Source organism: Cornus florida, unplaced genomic scaffold (genome assembly GCF_030987335.1).
Source record: "Cornus florida cultivar Cherokee Brave unplaced genomic scaffold, ASM3098733v1 CherokeeBrave_3.0.0_Hap2_Chr11, whole genome shotgun sequence".
Taxonomy (NCBI): domain Eukaryota; kingdom Viridiplantae; phylum Streptophyta; class Magnoliopsida; order Cornales; family Cornaceae; genus Cornus; species Cornus florida.
In genome coordinates this window covers 36,137,534-36,156,449 of record NW_026775581.1, presented here as the reverse complement: position 1 = coordinate 36,156,449, position 18,916 = coordinate 36,137,534, and the positions used below count along the sequence as shown (strand labels likewise).

General features: G+C 35.8%; 1 protein-coding gene across 1 annotated transcript in view; it reads left to right on the top strand.

Moving 5' to 3' along the window:
• The first annotated feature begins 2,939 nt into the window (after nucleotides 1–2,939).
• LOC132280955 (uncharacterized) overlaps nucleotides 2,940–18,916 on the top strand; it is a 71,101-nt gene continuing 55,124 nt past the window's right edge. Inside the window, exon 1 of the mRNA XM_059782702.1 lies at nucleotides 2,940–4,122. Within this exon, the coding sequence (XP_059638685.1) occupies nucleotides 2,940–4,122 (1,183 nt within the window). The remainder of the gene's footprint in view (nucleotides 4,123–18,916) is intronic.

Below are 18,916 nucleotides of genomic sequence, written 5' to 3'. Positions count from 1 at the left end.
TTTGCATCAAAAGTGTATTTAAACCAAAGTTTGAGGTTTGACATATGAAAATCTTGTAAATGATGTGTATGAGGCCATGGGCCATTGTTTTATGTTTATTTATTCATATCAAAGTTGTTGACATGTTCACATTCTCAAAACTTATGAAAAATCAATTTTACATATTCATTGTGAACCAAAACATCATGGGATTCAAAGTTGAGGTTGAACCTTAACACCTTGGACTCATAGCAGCCTTCTTAGTAGCTTTTCGTGGTGTTTTAGTCGACAAAAACTCCATATCGGTCAACCGATGGCAAATGGAATTGCCAATGCACAGTATAATCACATTCCAGTAGCCAAATGCACTGTTCATGAGTCATTTCGGTCGACCGAACCTTTATTTTGGTCTACTGAAGCAACACGAGCCTTTTCTTCATGATTTCAGGTCTCAGAACTTTCATTTTGGTCATCCGAAAGTCCATTTCGGTCAACCAAAATAGCTTGATCCCGAGCCTAGTCTCTGTAGAGTTCCAACACTAATCATCCGACTTCAACAAGTCATAACTTCTTCATTTCTAATCCAAATGGGGTGATTCTTGAGCCTAAACTCAAGGATTTTGAGTCAAATTTCCAATGGTACCAATCCCATTCTCAGGTTCCAAAGGTGGTGGGAGTTATGTATATTTTAGTGAAGCAGTGTCAGTTTTCACTTCAATCGGGACGGGGCATTTTGTGGGATTCTTAGCCAATGTTCATGGAACCTCTTGGAATGTTTCAAAATGAGTAGATTAGGTTGTATTAACATTTTTTGACTTGTTTAGAGTCAAGTCTCTCCTTTTAATAGTGAATTGACCTTTTTGCCCCTTCGATAGCAAATTTTGTCCTTTTGACCTTTGTTTCCGTTTTTGTCCTCTTTAAGTTCCATAACCTCATGAAGGGTCACATTTGTGTCTTAGGAGTGACTCCTATCTCTAGAGACCTTGGTTTACCTTTAGCTTTCGCATTTCAGATCCGTTATCGGATCACTTTCGGTTCATCACTGACGCACCGGGTTGAAAATTTTGGGCCATCACATTTATAATAAGGGGTAAGCAAAATTGCTTAGTAGGTGGTGCCTAAGACACACTTCTTGTAACCCTGTGAATCCAAACAATGAATAGAAATAAAGGAAACAGGATCATGCTATATCGAGGAAGAATACAATACAATTACAAGGCTAAAAACAAACAATGTCGCACCATGAAATGTAATGCCATGCTATGTCACTTCCCATTTCAAAACCATCCATCTTGTTGATCTTGAATCCAAGACTTTTGATGATCATAATTTATTAATGATGTTCTTTACGTACTAATGTCTACCTTAGCAAAATTAGAGATCTAAGCCTTCATTAAATCCAAGACATTACAGATAAAAGCTCAAATAAAGAAGCATCTTGAAGATACGAGAAAAAGACAAAAGGAATAAAGATTCTAAGTGAAGTCATCAAGATCGCATCAAAAGGGGTTAGCTAGGATGGTGAGCTTTTTAGGAAACTTTATTAAAGCATAAATGAACATCTTAAAGCTCTTACTCTCAAAACCATGCATAAAAACACATTCATCAAGTTTAAGGAACATTGGACCAAGTTTAAACACCATCAAACATGTTCCTAAGATTCAAATTCCATTTTGGTCGACCAAAATGGAAGGACACATTGAAACAGTCGACCGATGTAAACAGAGAGTTTTGGAATTGTGCATCAAGCTATTTCGGCCTACCGAAATAGAACTCCAATTTATTTCGGTCTACCAAAATAAAATCATATCCCAAGTCTCTAGTTATTTCAGACGACCAAAATAGAAGGGCTAAATGAATCGGACGACCGATTCAAACAGAGACTTTTACATTCAGGGCTCAAACTATTTCGGTCGACCGAAACAAAAGGCTAAATCATTTCGGCCTACCAAAATAGAAAGTATAAGATAACCACTAAGTTATTTTGGTCTGCCGAAACACAAGAATGGTTCTTTTCGGTCGACCGAACCTGCACAGATTCAAAATTTAAACGGCTATTTTGCCTCGAAGTGTGTGTCCAACAGCTAGAATTCATATCAGTTAGATCTGAAAGACTATATAATGACTTTTAAACTTCATAAAAAGGTATTGCATTCATTAAGAAACATATTCTTGCAATCTTAGAACCTTTTTATCATAATTCGCATACTTCATATCCTTAAAGAGTATTGAGCTTCAATTTATTCATACATACTCGAGAGTGAGCTGAATCTTGTACTTTAGATTTAAGAGAGATCATCTTGTACTTCATCAATCTTGTTCAAATCTTGTAAGGGCTAGTGTGGCCCAAAGAAGACTAAGAAAAGGTGTTTCTCTTAGCACTTAGAAGCAAGGAAGAGCTTTTTGTAAAAAGGTTTGCTCTCCACCAGCAAGTTGAAGCCATAGTGAATTGGGAAGTCTCAAGAGGGGTCTTGAGCCGAGGAGTAGGAGTTTCCGAACCTCGCTAAAATCGCTGAGTATATGTTTACAATCTCTATCTCTATCTCTTACATTCATTGCTTCATATTTTATTTGATAAATATTATCCTTTGAAGTTTATAATTCAGATAGATTTCATTAATAATTATCAAGGATACTAAGCTAAGTCCTAGTTAGTTAATTAAAATGAAAAATTGACCTTAGTTTGCTTAGACTCTATTCACCCCCCACCCCCCCTCTAGAGTCTATACTTGGGCAACAATTGGTATCAGAGCTAGAACTCTATTGAAAAAGCTTAAGTGTATTAGAGAACGATCATGGCAAACTTAAATGGTCATCTTCATCAAGAAGGTTAATTTAATACTAGACCTCCTTGGTTCAATGGAATAAACTATGGATATTGGAAAAATAGAATGATAGACTTTTTTCAATCCGTAGACTATCAAATTTGGCTAGTTATAGTTAATGGACCTTTTGTTCCAATGAAAGTTGTTAACACAAGAAGAATCCCTAAAACTGAAGCTGAATGGGACACCGAGGATTATAAACTTATTTCCTTAAATGCCAAAGCTAAAGTCAATCTAAATTGTGCTATAAGTCCTAGTGAATATAATAGAGTATCTACTTGTACCATAGCTAAAGAAATCTGGGATAAACTCCAGGTTACTTATGAAGGAACTTCACAAGTCAAGGAATCCAAAATTGACATTCTTATGCATCAATATGAATTGTTTCATATGAATGAAAACGAGTCCATTAGTGTAATGTTTGTGAGATTTACTGACATTATAAATGGCTTGAAACATCTTGGCAGAACTATGACTAACTCTGATCTTGCAAGGAAAATTCTAAGAAACTTACCTGAAAAATGGGATGCAAAAGCAATGGCAATTAAGGAAGCTCACAATCTCAACACACTTGAGTTAAATGAACTCCTTGGCTCTCTTTTCACATGGGAGATCACCCTAAAAGATAGAAAAGGAGATCATCATCGAAAGAAGGAAATTGCTCTCAAAGCATCTCAAATAGAAAAGGAAGTTGCCGACAATGAAAGTGAAAATGATGATCTGGTTCTCATCACTCAATCCTTCAAAAGATTCCTTCATAGGAAGAAATTCAACAAAGGAAGGTTCAAAAAGGGTGAATCATCTAATGAACAAAGCAAACGAGACACCCCTACTTGTTTTCATTGTGGAAAACTGGGACATTTCAAAGCCGATTGTCATGCCTATAAAGCGGAAAAGAAAAAGAAAAGAGCAATGCAAGCCACTTGGGAAGATGACGACTCAAATGGCTCCGAAAGCGATGAAGAGAAAGCCATCATTTGTCTCATGGCAAACAGGGATGAGGAAAATTCTAATTTTGACTCTTCTTCTGAATGTGAAATGTCTTATGATGATTTGGTTGATGCATATAATGGATTACTTGATGGTTTTAAGGAATTGTATGATGAACTAGGTAAAATGTTCAAAAAATGTGCCTCTCAAAGAAGGGAAAAACTTATCGTTGAAAACAAACTTCAAACTCTTCTAAATGAAAATGAATGCTTAAAAAAGGAATGCATGTCACTTAAAGAAACTGGATCACCTGAACTTATCTCTAAAAATGAATCCTTGAAGTTAATCATTGAAGATCAAATTGATGGTCTAGCAAAGTTTACTCAAGGTACCAAAAATCTAGAACTAATGCTAGGTGCTTAAAGAAGTGTCTTTAATAAAAAAAGGATTAGGATATGACCCTTTTTACAAGAAAGCATGTCTATTAAAAAAGAGAGAGCCCTTGGCCAACTACTTTGTCAAAAGCAAGAATAGAAATTCTAGATGCAATTATTGTAAAAGAATGGGTCATCTTATTCAAGACTGTTCAAAGAGAAAGCCTAAGATCATAAAGAAATGGGTTCTTAAAAGAACATATGTGCTCTTAGCTAACTCCCATGGACCCAACAAGATTTGGGTACCAAGTGAAAATATTTGAAATCTCTTTTGTAGGATGGTTTCAAGGTCTCCACATCTTCCAAGGACAAATGGTTTCTAGATAGCGGATGTTCAAGACATATGACGGGTGATCGCATAAAATTCTCCTCTCTAGAAGCATACAACGGAGGAAGCGTAACATTTGGAGACAACTCTAAAGGCTAGGTAATTGGCATTGGGATCATAGGTATTTCTTCCTCTTTATTAATTGAACATGTTTTACTTATTGAAGGTTTAAAGCATAATCTATTTAGTGTTAGTTAACTTTGTGATAATGGATTTGATGTGACTTTTAAATCAAATAAATGCATTGTTAAAAGAAATGAATCTTAAATATTTTGTGCTCCTAAAAGTGGTAATGTAAACTTGCTATTAGGTAAACTTCAAGAACAAGATGTTAAATGTTTTATGTCATCAAATGAACATAGTTGGTTGTGGCATAGAAGGTTAGGTCATGCTAGCATGGATTTAATCTCAAGATTATCTAAAAATGAACTTGTCAAAGGTCTCCCTAAGACAAATTTTTCAAAAGATAAACCATGTAGTGCTTGCCAAATCGGTAAGCAAATCAAGTCTTCTTTCAAAAAGAAAAAGGATATAACCACTTCTAGACCACTTGAATTGATTCACAATGATCTTTTTGGATCAGAGAAAATTTCTAGTCTTGGTGGTAAACTTTATGCCTTTATGATTGTAGATGACTACTTTAGATTCACTTGGGTATTCTTTCTTGCACGCAAAAATGAGGCTCATTCAATTCTTTCAAAATTTTGCAAAAGAGTCGAAAACGAAAAGGAATGTAAAATTAAAACCATTAGAAGTAATAGGGGTAGAGAGTTTGACAATCAAGACGTTGAAAGATTTTGCGACAAAAATGGCTACAATCACTACTCCCCAACAAAACGGTGTTGTTGAAAGGAAAAATAGATCTTTTCAAGAAATGGCTAGAACCATGCTAAATGAGCAAAAATCACCTAGATCTCTATGGGCCGAAGCCGTAAACACTTCATGCTATGTTATAAATATAGTTGTTATTAGAAAGATTCTCAACAAAACACCTTATGAGTTATAGAACAAAAGAAAACCTAATATTAGTTATTTTAAAGTCTTTGGGTATAAATGCTTTGTCCTCAATGACAAGGATAATCTAGTAAAATTTGATGCTAAATCCGATGAAGGCATTTTTCTTGGATATTCCTCTAGAAGTAAAGCATATAGAGTTTATAACAAGAGGGCCTTAGTTATGGTTGAATCCATACATGTTGTGTTTGATGAATCCCCAACCTCTCCCATAAAAAGTGTGATGGACAATGATAAAGAAGTTAAACTTGAAAAGGGTATCAATGAACTTAATACAAATAGGTCCCCTATAGAGCTTGAGAAGAGTATCAATGAACTCAACATAAATGAGTCTCCTATTGATATCTATCAAAGTTCCAATTCAAGTAATGATACCTCTCAAAATAAAACTACTCCAAATGAATAGAAGTTAGTTCATAATCATCCCATTGACCAAATTATTGGTGATCCATCCAAAGGTGCTAGCACAAGGTCATAATGGAGAAATGTATGCAATTTGTTTCTCAATTCGAACCTAAAAATATATATGAGGCTGAAAATGATGAATCTTGGCTTTTGGCAATACAAGAAGAACTCATTCAATTCAAAAGGAACAAGGTTTGGCATCTTGTCATTAATCCTCAAAATAAAATAATTATTGGCACAAAATGGGTTTTTAGAAACAAAAAGGATGAGTCAGGAACTATTGTTAGGAACAAGGTTAGACTTGTTGCAAAAGGCTATAACCAAGAAGAAGGTATAGATTATGAAGAGGCTTTTGCTCCCGTTGAGGTATAAGAATGTTACTTGCATTTGCATCTCTTAAAAATTTCAAATTATTTTAAATGGATATAAAGAGCACTTTCTTGAATGGTTTTATAGATGAAGAAGTATTTGTAGAACAACCACCGGGCTTTGAAAGCTATGACAATCCAAATCACATTTATAAATTGACCAAAGCTTTATATGGTTTGAAACAAGCTCCTAGAGCTTAGTATGAAAGACTTAGTGGGTTTCTACTTTCAAATGGTTTGAATCTAAGAATGGCATTAATACCATTGGAAATCTAACTCAAAATCCTTGAATTTAGGCTCAAGAATCACCCCATTTGGATTACAAATGAGGAAGATAAGATCGTTTGAAGTCGGAACAACAGTGCTGAAACAAAATTGAAGAGGCATATGAGTGTGGGCTATTTAGGTCGACCAAAATGGCATTTTGGTCAACCGAAATGAACAAAAAATGGTCCGAATTCAAAAAAATGAAGGAAAATCATTTAGGTCAACCGAAATGAAGAATCGGTCGACCGAAATGGACCTGAATAGTGATTTTGGCTATTGGAGGTCAACCGAAATGAGTCACCGGTCGATCGAAACAAGTCGAAAATGTGAAAATCAGGCTTATTATGTACCAAGGCTGAAAAGAATTCTTAAGTCTCATTTGCATCCCCCATAGTATGATCAATTTACATTATACTCTGTTGTATGGTGATATGAACATGCACGCAAGTGTAATATAACATTTTAAACATGCTATAATGGCTTACGGCCTCATTACAATTCGTTTACAAAATGTTAGATGCTACACCTCCAAAGTTGATGAAAATACATTTTTAAACAAAATCCGGCATCAAATGAGTACAAGTGTAAATATAAACGTGCTTGGCCCTTGGCCTCATGTCATACATATAAAATGAAAGTCAAAAGGTGTGTTTAGGCACACAATATATACTTAGAATCAAATATACAAGTTTTGATATAAGTCTACAAAATGACATTTTATGCTAACATTTGCATGAAACGTACACGTAAAAGCTACAAGTCATGCAAGGAGTGATGAGCACCACGAACCAAGTCTTCATACCTGAAAAATGACCCCTGTAACTTTGGGGTGAGTAACATAAAGCTACTCATAGGAGATGAGCATGCATCAACCTAACATTTTACAATTTCATCACCTTAAGGTGAAACATGTTAAAGGGGCTCATGCCACCTAACGTCTATGTCAAAATGAGACTCAATGAGCATCATAAGTATAAATCAACATGAATCATGATATATATATACATATATTAAATGAATCAAGTTTGGGATAATCCAAAGAACGCGACAAGTTTATAAGTTAGCATGAATCACATCATCAATGCAATTAAGCAAGGTTTGGAATAATCTATACAAACGACAAAAAGGATGCTTGAATACAAAGATCACATTATCAATGCAATTAACTTGGTTGGAACATTCCAATTAACACGACAAGAAGAATACTCAGATATAAGTTTAAAAGAACTACATTATCAATGCAATTAACATGATTGGAACATTCCAATTAACACAATAAGAATAGTACAAGAAATCAAGGACAAGGCATAATATCTATGCTATGTAATAAGGTTGAAATATTCTATAAAATAGGAAAAGGTTCTTGAATCTTCAAGGAATAACACTTGAAATTCAAGGAGTGAAATCGAAGATAAAGCATAATATCTATGCAATTAACAAGATTGGAGCATTCCACATAACACGAAAAGTTTTAAATCTTCAAGGAATAGCAACTTGAAATTTAAAGAGTGAAATCAACCAATGTGGATACTCGGATATCGCCCGGATTAAAACTATATTCTTGGGCTCACTTTAGGGCTACTAACCCATGGGTACCTTCTCCTAGTGTGCACTATAGTGTAAGGAGTTTTCTATCTCCCGTACTAGAACCAAGTCCTAGCTATATCAATTCTTGATTGATATCCCAAGTTCCCAAATCAACAAGTTGTGCAATTTAAGATAGTATCAAGATACAAGTAATGCATTAAACCACATTCCATGCACAACCAAGATTTTGGAACACACAAGTCATGCCCTAAGTCCTCAACTATGATGGCATGTGAAATGTTAAGAAATCAAAGTGGGCATCTATATAGACTACAACCAAGATATATAGCACATAGAATACATTGATGTAAATATACCACAAGTATAAGACATATGATTCAATTATTTACTAAGCGACACATGAGTAATTAAATCATTCCAAGACAATCGTGCTTGTTCATTAACTACCTTAATGAAATCAAGTTACAAGAAGTCTAGTTACAAGAAGTCTAGATACATGGTAAAAAGCTAAAAGCCCCATGAAATACAAGTCCGATTCATAAGATTGACAAGAGTTCAATATTAAAGCATAGTTAACTCGATAGAAGTATAGAATGGAATTTAATCAACTTAAAGAATTAAATTCTCAAGACTACAAGGCAACTCTAAATATTCTTTGAAAAAGGCATGTCAAAGGTCACGTCAAAGACAAGTTTAATATCAAGTTACAAGTTCATTCCATAGAAGATACAACCATGTAAATTAAGTTTCATATAAGGAAAATAATTAAATATAAGTTTCAAAACTTATCCTTTATTCTCAATTTGATACACGTGAAGGAACTTGTCAAGGAAGTCATGAATACTAAGTTAGAAACTTAATCGAGCTCATGGAACCATTGAATATGTTTTAATTAATTATTTTAATTAAAATCTCTAGATTTTAAAACTCATCCAAATGCTCTCAAATTAAAGTATGTTATAAAACGTGCCAAGACTTGATTTAATAGCCTAATATAAGTGAATTCCATGCAAGCTACAACCATGATAATTAAACCTTCATACAAGAAAAATAATAAATGAAAGGTTTCAAAACCTAATCAAATATTTCTGATTTAATATATGTGAAAGTATATGGCATGCACATCCATAATATCAAGTTGGAAATCCAATGGAGTGAATAGTACATTGGGAATAAATTAATTAATTATCTCTAGATTTTAAAACATCTTTGTATACTCTCAAATTCACATATGTTGAAGAGTATGCTAGGGCCTAATATAATATGACATCACATATTGATTTCAAGCTAGATAAGGCCACATGAATTAAATTTTCATTCAAGAAAAATATCCAAATACTCTCAATTTAATATATGTCAATGAACATATCAAGGTATAATATAATAGCATGCCATAAGTTTAAACTAAGCTATAACCAACCGGGAGAATTAAATCTCATACAAGAAAAATAAATAATAAACTTTCTAGATTTAATACAAAGGCATGTGAATAAGTTGTATAAGCATGAAATACACTCAATATAACCAAGATATAAACCTAAGACATCCCCTACCTCAATTTGAGATGAAAATCTCAATTTCCCACCGAAAGAAAAGTGCTCCGAATCTGACGATACCGCGGGGTTATATCAGGGACAACGACAGGAATAACTTTAACCTTTGAGGTACCATGAAAATCAAAACCTAAACTCAAACTCAAAAGTGGTCGAAAATGGATTCAAATAAGGGGGAAAGGTGCGCGTTGTCAAGGCCTTCAATAAATGTTAAGGCACTACGACATTTTACACGAGGGAAGAATGTGGAAAAGAAGAAAAGAAGGTGGCAGCCATGGCTACCATGGATGGCTGACCAAGAGAGGGGAAAGAGTTGACAACATCTGATTTTTTGACATTAAGTCCCCTATTTATCGAAAAACCCTAAAAGTGCCCCGAAAGGGTCCCACGGGTTTGGAAAAGTGGAATTTGAGCAGACGTGCTCAAATGAAAAAACTCTGTGAATGAAAAAGAACCAAAATGAGAAAATATGAACAACGAAAGAAACACGTCAAAAACTGAGTCCCGAGTAGAGAAATATGCCCCGAACAAGTTCGGCGGCAACCGGGGTCAGAAATCCCTAAAACTGGGGATAACATCCGAGAGGAAATTCTAAGAGTACATGACCTGACAAAATGTGAAAATGAATCCCGTATGAGGATCCAAGTTTAAAATGAGATATTTTACAATAACTTTCGTTAATTGCATAATGGCCGATACAAAAAGGGTTAACTGCAAAATTGGCCCAGAATGAAAATATCTTCCAAAAGATATTTTCTCAAAAACCCCTAAAATAAATATCTTCAAAAGATATTTATGAAAAACACCCCAAGAAAAGAAAATGTTTCTGAAGAACTATGCATCCATGCCCCTATAGACACCGGGAGCAACCAGAATACTTTTCTACAAAAGTAAAGATACGTATTTCGTGGAAACCACTTAGAATGAAGGTATGTGAAGTCAAAAATCAATTTTGAGCACGAAAAGTGAGGTTATGCCAACAAAGTGACAAACAGGGAAAAGGACGAAAAGTGAATAGTGTCCAAAAAGTGAAAATATAGAAATGACTCGGTCCTTAAAAAAAGTTATCAATCCAAATGAAAGAGTCTCAAAAACCATTTCTGAGCACTCGAGATGACACTAAGTGATGATAAACTGAACTCAGAAAAGAAAATTAAACAGAAAAAAATTTATCCGTAAAATTTGAGAAAAAGGAAAAGGAAGAAAAATGATCGGGTCATTACAGAAGACCTAAAGTAAAATGTATGTATTAAGATTGGGAGTATTTTGATCTATCAGAGTCTTTCTTCCATTGATATCAAATCATATTAGTTGTGTGCCTTTTTTCCTTCAAGGGTCAATTCAGAGCTTCCAGGTTTGATAAAACTAAAAAATTGAAAGACAAAAAGTTAATTGTTGTCAAATCTTCCAATGATATGCAATTCTATAATTGTTTGAATGGAGATATTCCCAGCAAGGAATCTAATAATTTTACCCTAATTTATTATTTTTTTTGCTTTATTATAAATTATACCAGACGACACTCAATCAATCATTGAGGCTTCATTTGCTGTGTCAACCCAAGCTACAACTCAATTATGAAAAGCCAAAAGTGTGAAATCTAGAGAAAGATGACATGAGATCATCATAAAAAAATATTGATACTAAAGTTAGATATAGCACGAAAGAAATTCTATAGTTCAAAAGGGACTACCCTATTTGTGATGACCCTGGTTTTTAGGCCAGCGTGTCCTGTGATGAACCGCAAGGATGATCCGATAACGGATCCGAATGCGGAAGCGAAAACAGAAAACAAGACTCTAAGAAGTCAAAGTGACCTTCCATGAGGTCGTGGAACTCAACAAGAACTGATGCGGAAGCAAAAGATCGAAAATATGACAAATAAACCCCCAGGGGCTAAATAGTCATTTCTGAAAATTATAGATTCGGGAGCCACCGAGTACACCGCTGGAAGGATAACGAAAAACTAATCAATATGGACTCAAGAATCGTATGATTCGGAGTCCGGACGAAGGAGAGACGGCATGACAAAGAAAAACGAGCACTTAAGGCAAAAAGGGTAAACTGGTAATTATCCAGGAAGATCCGGATACAACCGAGCACACCGTTGGAAAGACAGCGAAAAATTAGTCAAGGTCAAAAAAAATTTCACTCGATTTGGAGTCCGGACGAGGGAGAAACGAGGGTTTGAAGTTGAGACGTCGCGGCGGCCCGACGAAGGCCATGGCACACACGGCGCCCATGCGCGAGCCCACCGGCGCGCATGCCGGCGCCCAAAGACATGGCTGGTGGCAGCCCTTGGCTACTGCTACATTTTTTTTTTATCTGCCCAGAACTGAGGCTTGAAACGGAGGTCAAGACGAGTTTTTCTAGAAAAACACGAAGAAGAAACCCCCCCTAAAATCGAGTTTTCTACCCGACCGTGTAGACGGAATCGAAAAAAACTCACTGTGAAATCTCTAAAATAACCCTGATCAGAACTGAACAAGAGGATTAAAAGTTGCTACAGTGACTGTTTGCAACTGAGAGCATAAACGGGCTACAAGATGATTTTTCTAGAAAAACACAAAGAAGAAAACCCCCTCAAAATTGAATTTTCTACGTGACTTGCAAGAGAATTAAAAAACAATGCAATACAGAATACCCGAAATGCCCCTCCATGAAATCTGGTTATGGAGGTCCAAAAAGCTGCTAAATTGAAAAACTGAGAGCTGAACTTCGTAAGCAATTTCCGATATTAAGACGACATTTTCTGGAAAAACATGGAAAAGAAACCCCCCTAAAATCATGTTTTCTATTTAACCATATTAAAAGAAGAAAATAAAACCACCGTGAAAGGTCCATAATGCCCCTAGATCAGAATATGCAAAAAAATGCGAAATGAATTCACAAGAGGCTCAAAACACAAACGATAAGGTTTTGCCCGGAAACAACCATGCACGCAAACGTAACTTACCTATTTGGACATGTTACAATGGTCCACGATTTAAAAATACCACCGATGCAAAATCCGACCCCCCAACGGACAAAAAGGCAAAAATGGAACTTGGAATGAAAACTCGGAATCCAAAAATACAAAACGGGATCAAATGACCGTTTGGCCCTTGGCCACACTTCAAACATGATTTATGAAACCCTATGAAAGAATGAGAATGAAATTCCCACACCCGATGCAACCATGGTGAAGCAATGACTTGCGATTTTTCAAGATTTTCACAATATTTTATGAAATTAAAAAGTACATAGAATACAATATAATGGTCAATGGCCTCCGGCCTCATCTCATACATATCAAATACATTGAAAGGAGTGTACTTAAGTACACATTACATACATGGAGTCAAATATACATATTTTGACATATAAGTCTACAAAATGACATTTCATGCTAACATTTGCATGAAATGGGAACTTGAAAGCTATACGACATCCAAGGAATGATAGACGTCACGAACCAAGTCTTCGTACCGGAAATATGCCCCAGTATCGTAAGGTTGAGTTACATAAAGCTACTCGTAGGAGATGAGCATGCATCGACCTAACATTTTACAAATTTATCACCTTAAGGTGAAACATGTTAAAAGGGTTCATGCCACCTAACGTCTATATCGAAATGAGACTCAGGGAGCATCCTAAGCTACCTTAGAGTGTTTCTAGCATAAATCACATCATCTATGCCATTTAAACAATATGGAAGCACGTTATACAAAGCAACAAGATATAGGTTCTTAAAGGTATTAACTTGCAATCTCGAATACAGAAACAACTAAAGTGATCATGTCACCTAATGTCTATGTTCTAAATAAGTCTAAGGAATCATCCTAGGCTATGCTGAACAATCAAAACGCAAATTACATCTTCAATGTAGTCTAACCACATAAAAGTATATTATACAAGGCAACAAAATACAATTTCTTAAAGCTATCAGCTTGGAATCTAAAGCACGAAAACAACAGAAGTGGGTCATGCCACCTAATGTCTATGTTATAAATGAATCAATAGGATCAATCCTAAGCTTTATTAGAACGTCAAAGCACGATTTTCAATATCGATGCAATTTAACCAATATCGGAACTTCCAATACAACGCATAAACCACAATTTCGCAAAGTTAACATCCTATAACTTAAAATGGAATGACAAATAAGAAACAACAAGTTACAACATCATATAGTTATCAACTTGAAAATGAAATGCGAAATCAAACAAAGTGGATACTCGGACGTCACGGCTGATCAGACCGACAACATAGTTACTTTAGGGTTACTAGCCCATGGGTGACCTCCCTATGTGCGCACTAGACTATATAGAGGGACTATCCCCCATACTAGAACCACGTCCTAGCCATAGTCAAACAACGACAACCCCAAGTTTCCAAAATCAACAAGTTATGCAACAACGCATATATCAATAGGAATATGCAAGATAATCAACTATCTACTAAGCACAACCAAATTTGGAAACCTATACAATACATGCTCTAAATCCACAACTAATATGATATGATGAATGTCGAATCTTCAGTGTGCGATTCGTTACACACTATGCATGAACGATGTTAAAGACGAAGTATGCAAATTATTACACAAGGTAACAATATATTCAATAAGGAAAACATATTCTCATGAATACAAACAAAGCAACTATGTTATCCAATGTTCAAAACATAACCAAATGAATATACAACAAGTCTAAGTCCAAGATTTGAATATAAAAACCACTTCTAAAACACAACTAGATCATGGAGCAAATTGATAGAATTTAAGCAGATAAACACAATTAAATTCTCTAGATTTCTGATTCAATTTCAATTAACCTCAATTTAATACATGTTAAAGGGCATGGCACAGTCATCAGCTATATCCATTCTAAAACTCAATTAGGTTGTTAGAACAACAAAGTAGAACTTTAATTAAATCATGCTAATTTAAATCCCACGGTTCTAAAACAACTTTAGATGGTCCCAAATTAATATATACTAGTAAACAAGTCATGGCCAATACAAATATCAAGCTAAAACCTTAATTAAGCTAATGCGACCGCAAAATAGATTTTAATTAATTCTTTTAATTAAAATCTCTAGATTTTCAAACTTAACTAAATGCTCTCAATTTAACATATCTTAGAAAATATGCCAAGGACTAATGTAATATCACATTACAAGTTTATTTCATTCAATTTAAGACCATGTGACTTAACCTTTCACTAAAGTTAAATATAAATTAAAAGTTGCAATTCTCATGCAATTAATCCCAATTTAATATATGTGAACAACTATACCTAAACTTAATTTTCTAACATACCACAATTCAATTTCAAGTTGTATATCACCATGAGGATTAAATCTTAAACAAGGAATTTAATTAAATGAAGGGTTTGAAAACCTAATCGAATATTCTAAATCAAATATATGTGAAGCTGTATGGCATGTAAGTCAAGAATATCAAGTCAAAATTTAAATAGAGTGAATAGTGCACTCAGGGCAAATTAATTAATAATTACTAATTTTCAAAACACCTCCAATCACTTTCAAATTCAACTATGTTGGAGAGCATGCTAAAGCCTAATTTAATATGCTAACACATATTGATTTCAACCTAGTTAAGGCCTTGTGAATTAATCTTTCACCTAAGATAAATATTAAATAAAATTTTTAATACTTATTCAAATGTTCCAATTTTAATACACGACGATGAGCATATCAAGGAGCAATATAAAATCATGCTACATGTTTAAACCAAGTCATGAGCAACCGGGAAAATTAGATCCCGTACAAGAAAAATAAATAATAAAATCTCTAGATTTTATATTTAATCATGCAAACAAGTAGTATAAGCATCACAATCATGCTATATAACAAGAATTTAAACCTAGATCATCCCCTACCTCAATTTAAGATGAAAATCCCAAAGGCTCACCAAAATAAAAGCGTTCCGAATTCGATGATACCGAGAGGTTTTGTCGGGGACAACACCGTGAACAAGAATCCACAAGAAGCCCCATGAAAATCATAACTTGATCTCAAAACCAAACTCAAGAAATGGTCAAAACTGAATTCTAATAAGGGGGAAAGGTAGAGCACGGCGAGGGGAACAACAAACGTTAAGGCCGAAGACTTTCCATCAAGAAAAAGTGAACCAAAAGAGCTCTAGGTCGTGCATGAAGAGGGGAAAAGATGAAAAATGAAATATCTCACCCCCATTTTATAGAAATCTCAAAAAGTGACCCGAATGGGCCCTGTCGGGTCCGAAAAAGTAAATTTGAGCAGACGCACTCAAATGGTAAAACTTTAGTGAACAAAAAAGATTTCAAATGATAAAATATGAACAACGGAAGAAACGACGTCAAAAACCGAGTCCCGAACAGAAAGTTATGCCCAAAACAAGTTTAGCGCAAACTGGGGCCAGAAACCCTAAAACTGGAAAACATCAACCAGAAGGAAATTCCAAGAGTACACAACTCAACGAAATGTGAAAATGAATCCTGTACAAGGATCCAGGCTAAAAATAAGACATTTTGCTATAACTTTCATTAATTGCACAGTGGCCCCTCCAAAAAGTGAAAACTGCACTTATGGCCCAGAATGAAAATATCTTCCAAAAATATTTTCTTAAAAACCCCTAAAATAAAATATCTTCAAAAGATATTTATGAAAAACACCCCAAGAAAAGAAAATAATTTCAAAGAACTTTGCATCCATGCCCCTATAGACACCAGGTGCAACCAGAGTACTTTATTGCAAAAGTAAAGATACGTATTTCGAGGAAACCACTTAAGATGAAGGCACGTGAAGTCAAAAACCAACTTCGAGCATGAGAAGTGAGGTTGTGCCAACAATGTGACAAATGGGGAAAAGACAGAATTGGGTAAAAGACGAAACAGGGAAAAGGATGAAAGGCGCATAGTGTCCGAAAAGTGAAAATGCATAAATGACTCGGTCCTCAAAGGAAGTTGTCAATCCACTGAAAAGAGTCTCAAGAACCAATTTCGAGCACTTAAGATGACACTAAGCGACACAAAACAAAGCTCAGAAAAGAAAATTAAACGAAAAAAATTCATTCTTAAAATTTCAAGAAAAAGGAAAGGAAGGCAAATGACCGGGTCGTTACAACCTACCCTCCTTAAAGGAATGTCGTCCCCGAAATTAGGAACATACCAGAGAGAACAGAATAACGACAGAACAAAAGGTCAAATCAAAAGACAGCTCATAATGCATTGAAGGACAAATCCTGAAGTCTAAAGATTAACTGAAGGAATGCGAAACCATGAACTGAGACAACACCCCATACGAATCGGCACGTTAACTCAACGTCAACCACCGAGAGAATCCCAAGAAAATAAAACGTCAAACGCAGTGAAAGAAGAGAGTGGCAAGGAAGTACGAACAGTGACCAGAACCTGCCCACACTTACTCGTCAGCAAGGTAGCATGACGGTATAAGGCACTAGTTCATAATATGCCCCAACCAGGTCAACTCTAAGAAACCTATTGATACGGATGACATCAATGTCGAAAATGATCATTACCAAAAACACTGTGGGAACCAGGCATCTGCGAGAGTTGGGGTAGCTAATCCCAAAACTCTGACAACAATGACACTGGCACCATTACGCTTAAGGCTTTAGATCTAGAAGCCACGATGAAAGGGAATGAAATGGTACCTGCCTGGCCCACGTCTCACCCCACTAGAAAATGACTGCGATTCTACACTCATATGAGCCTCACTCGCATCAACCGATAGAACAGACAAGAAGATTCCCTACATGGGTCCCTACGGAATGAATTCTTTTTATCCAAGGAAGAAACTCGTGAAATAAGAAGGCATCCAAGGGATACGACAGATCCTAAGAGACACTGTCAAAACCAGACATAAAAGTAAATAGCTAACATGCAACATAACATAACTATCTACTCACACAAGTAGTAAACAAGTTGCCACATAAGCAAATAGGCATGTTATCAAATCAAACACGTTATCAAGAAGCACGCAGACATATTATCACACCAGAACATGATAGTGACACAGAACATGTTATCAAGAAGCATATACACAAAAGCATGCTCAACCAATGATAGATGTCCCAAAACACCTGAATATGTGAACATGTTATCATACAAGACATGTTATCAAGATACAAATGACAAATCAAAGCAAAACAACATGAGCATGATATGCACCCAAAACCCGTCATCCAAGGTATTCGAACCCGGACGCTCTGATACCACCTGTGACGACCCTAGTTTTTAGGCCAGCGTGTCCTGTGATGAACCGCAAGGATGATCCGATAACAGATCCGAATGCGGAAGCGAAAACAGAAAACAAGACTCTAAGAAGTCAAAGTGACCTTCTATGAGGTCGTGGAACTCAACAAGAACTGATGCGGAAGCAAAAGATCAAAAATATGACAAATAAGCCCCCAGGGGCAAAATAGTCATTTCTAAAAACTGTAGATTCAGGTGCCACCGAGCACACCGCTAGAAGGACAACAAAAAACTAATTAAGATGGACTCAAGAATCGCATGATTCGGAGTCCGGACGAAGGAGAGACGGCATGACAAAGAAAAACGAGCACTTAAGGTAAAAAGGGTAAACTGGTAATTATCCAGGAAGATCCGGGTACAACCGAGCACACCGTTGGAAAGACAACGAAAAATTAGTCAAGTTCAAAAAATAGTTCACTCGATTTGGAGTCCGGACGAGGGAGAAACGAGGGTTTGAAGTTGAGACGTCGCGGCAGCCCGACGAAGGCCATGGCACACACGGCGCCCATGCGCGAGCCCACCGGCGCGCATGCCGGCGCCCAAAGACATGGCTGGTGGTAGCCCTTGGATACTGCTACATTTTTTTTTGATCTGCCCAGAACTGAGGCTTCAAACGGAGGTCAAGACGAGTTTTTCTGAAAAAACACGAAGAAGAAACCCCCCCTAAAATAGAGTTTTCTACTCGACCGCAAGGACGGAATCGAAAAAAACTCAAAGTAAAATCCCCAAAATGCCCCTAGATCAGAACTGAACAAGAGGGTTAAAAGTTGCTATAGTGACTGTCTACAACTGAGAGCAAAAACGGGCTAGAAGATGATTTTTCTGGAAAAACACAAAGAAAAAACCCCCTCAAAATTGAATTTTCTACGTGACTTGCGAGAGAATTAAAAAAAAATGCAATGTAGAATACCCGAAATGCCCCTCTATGAAATCTGGTCATGGAGGTCCAAAAAGTTGCTAAATTGAAAATTTGAGAGTTGAACTTCGTAAGCGATTTCCGATAT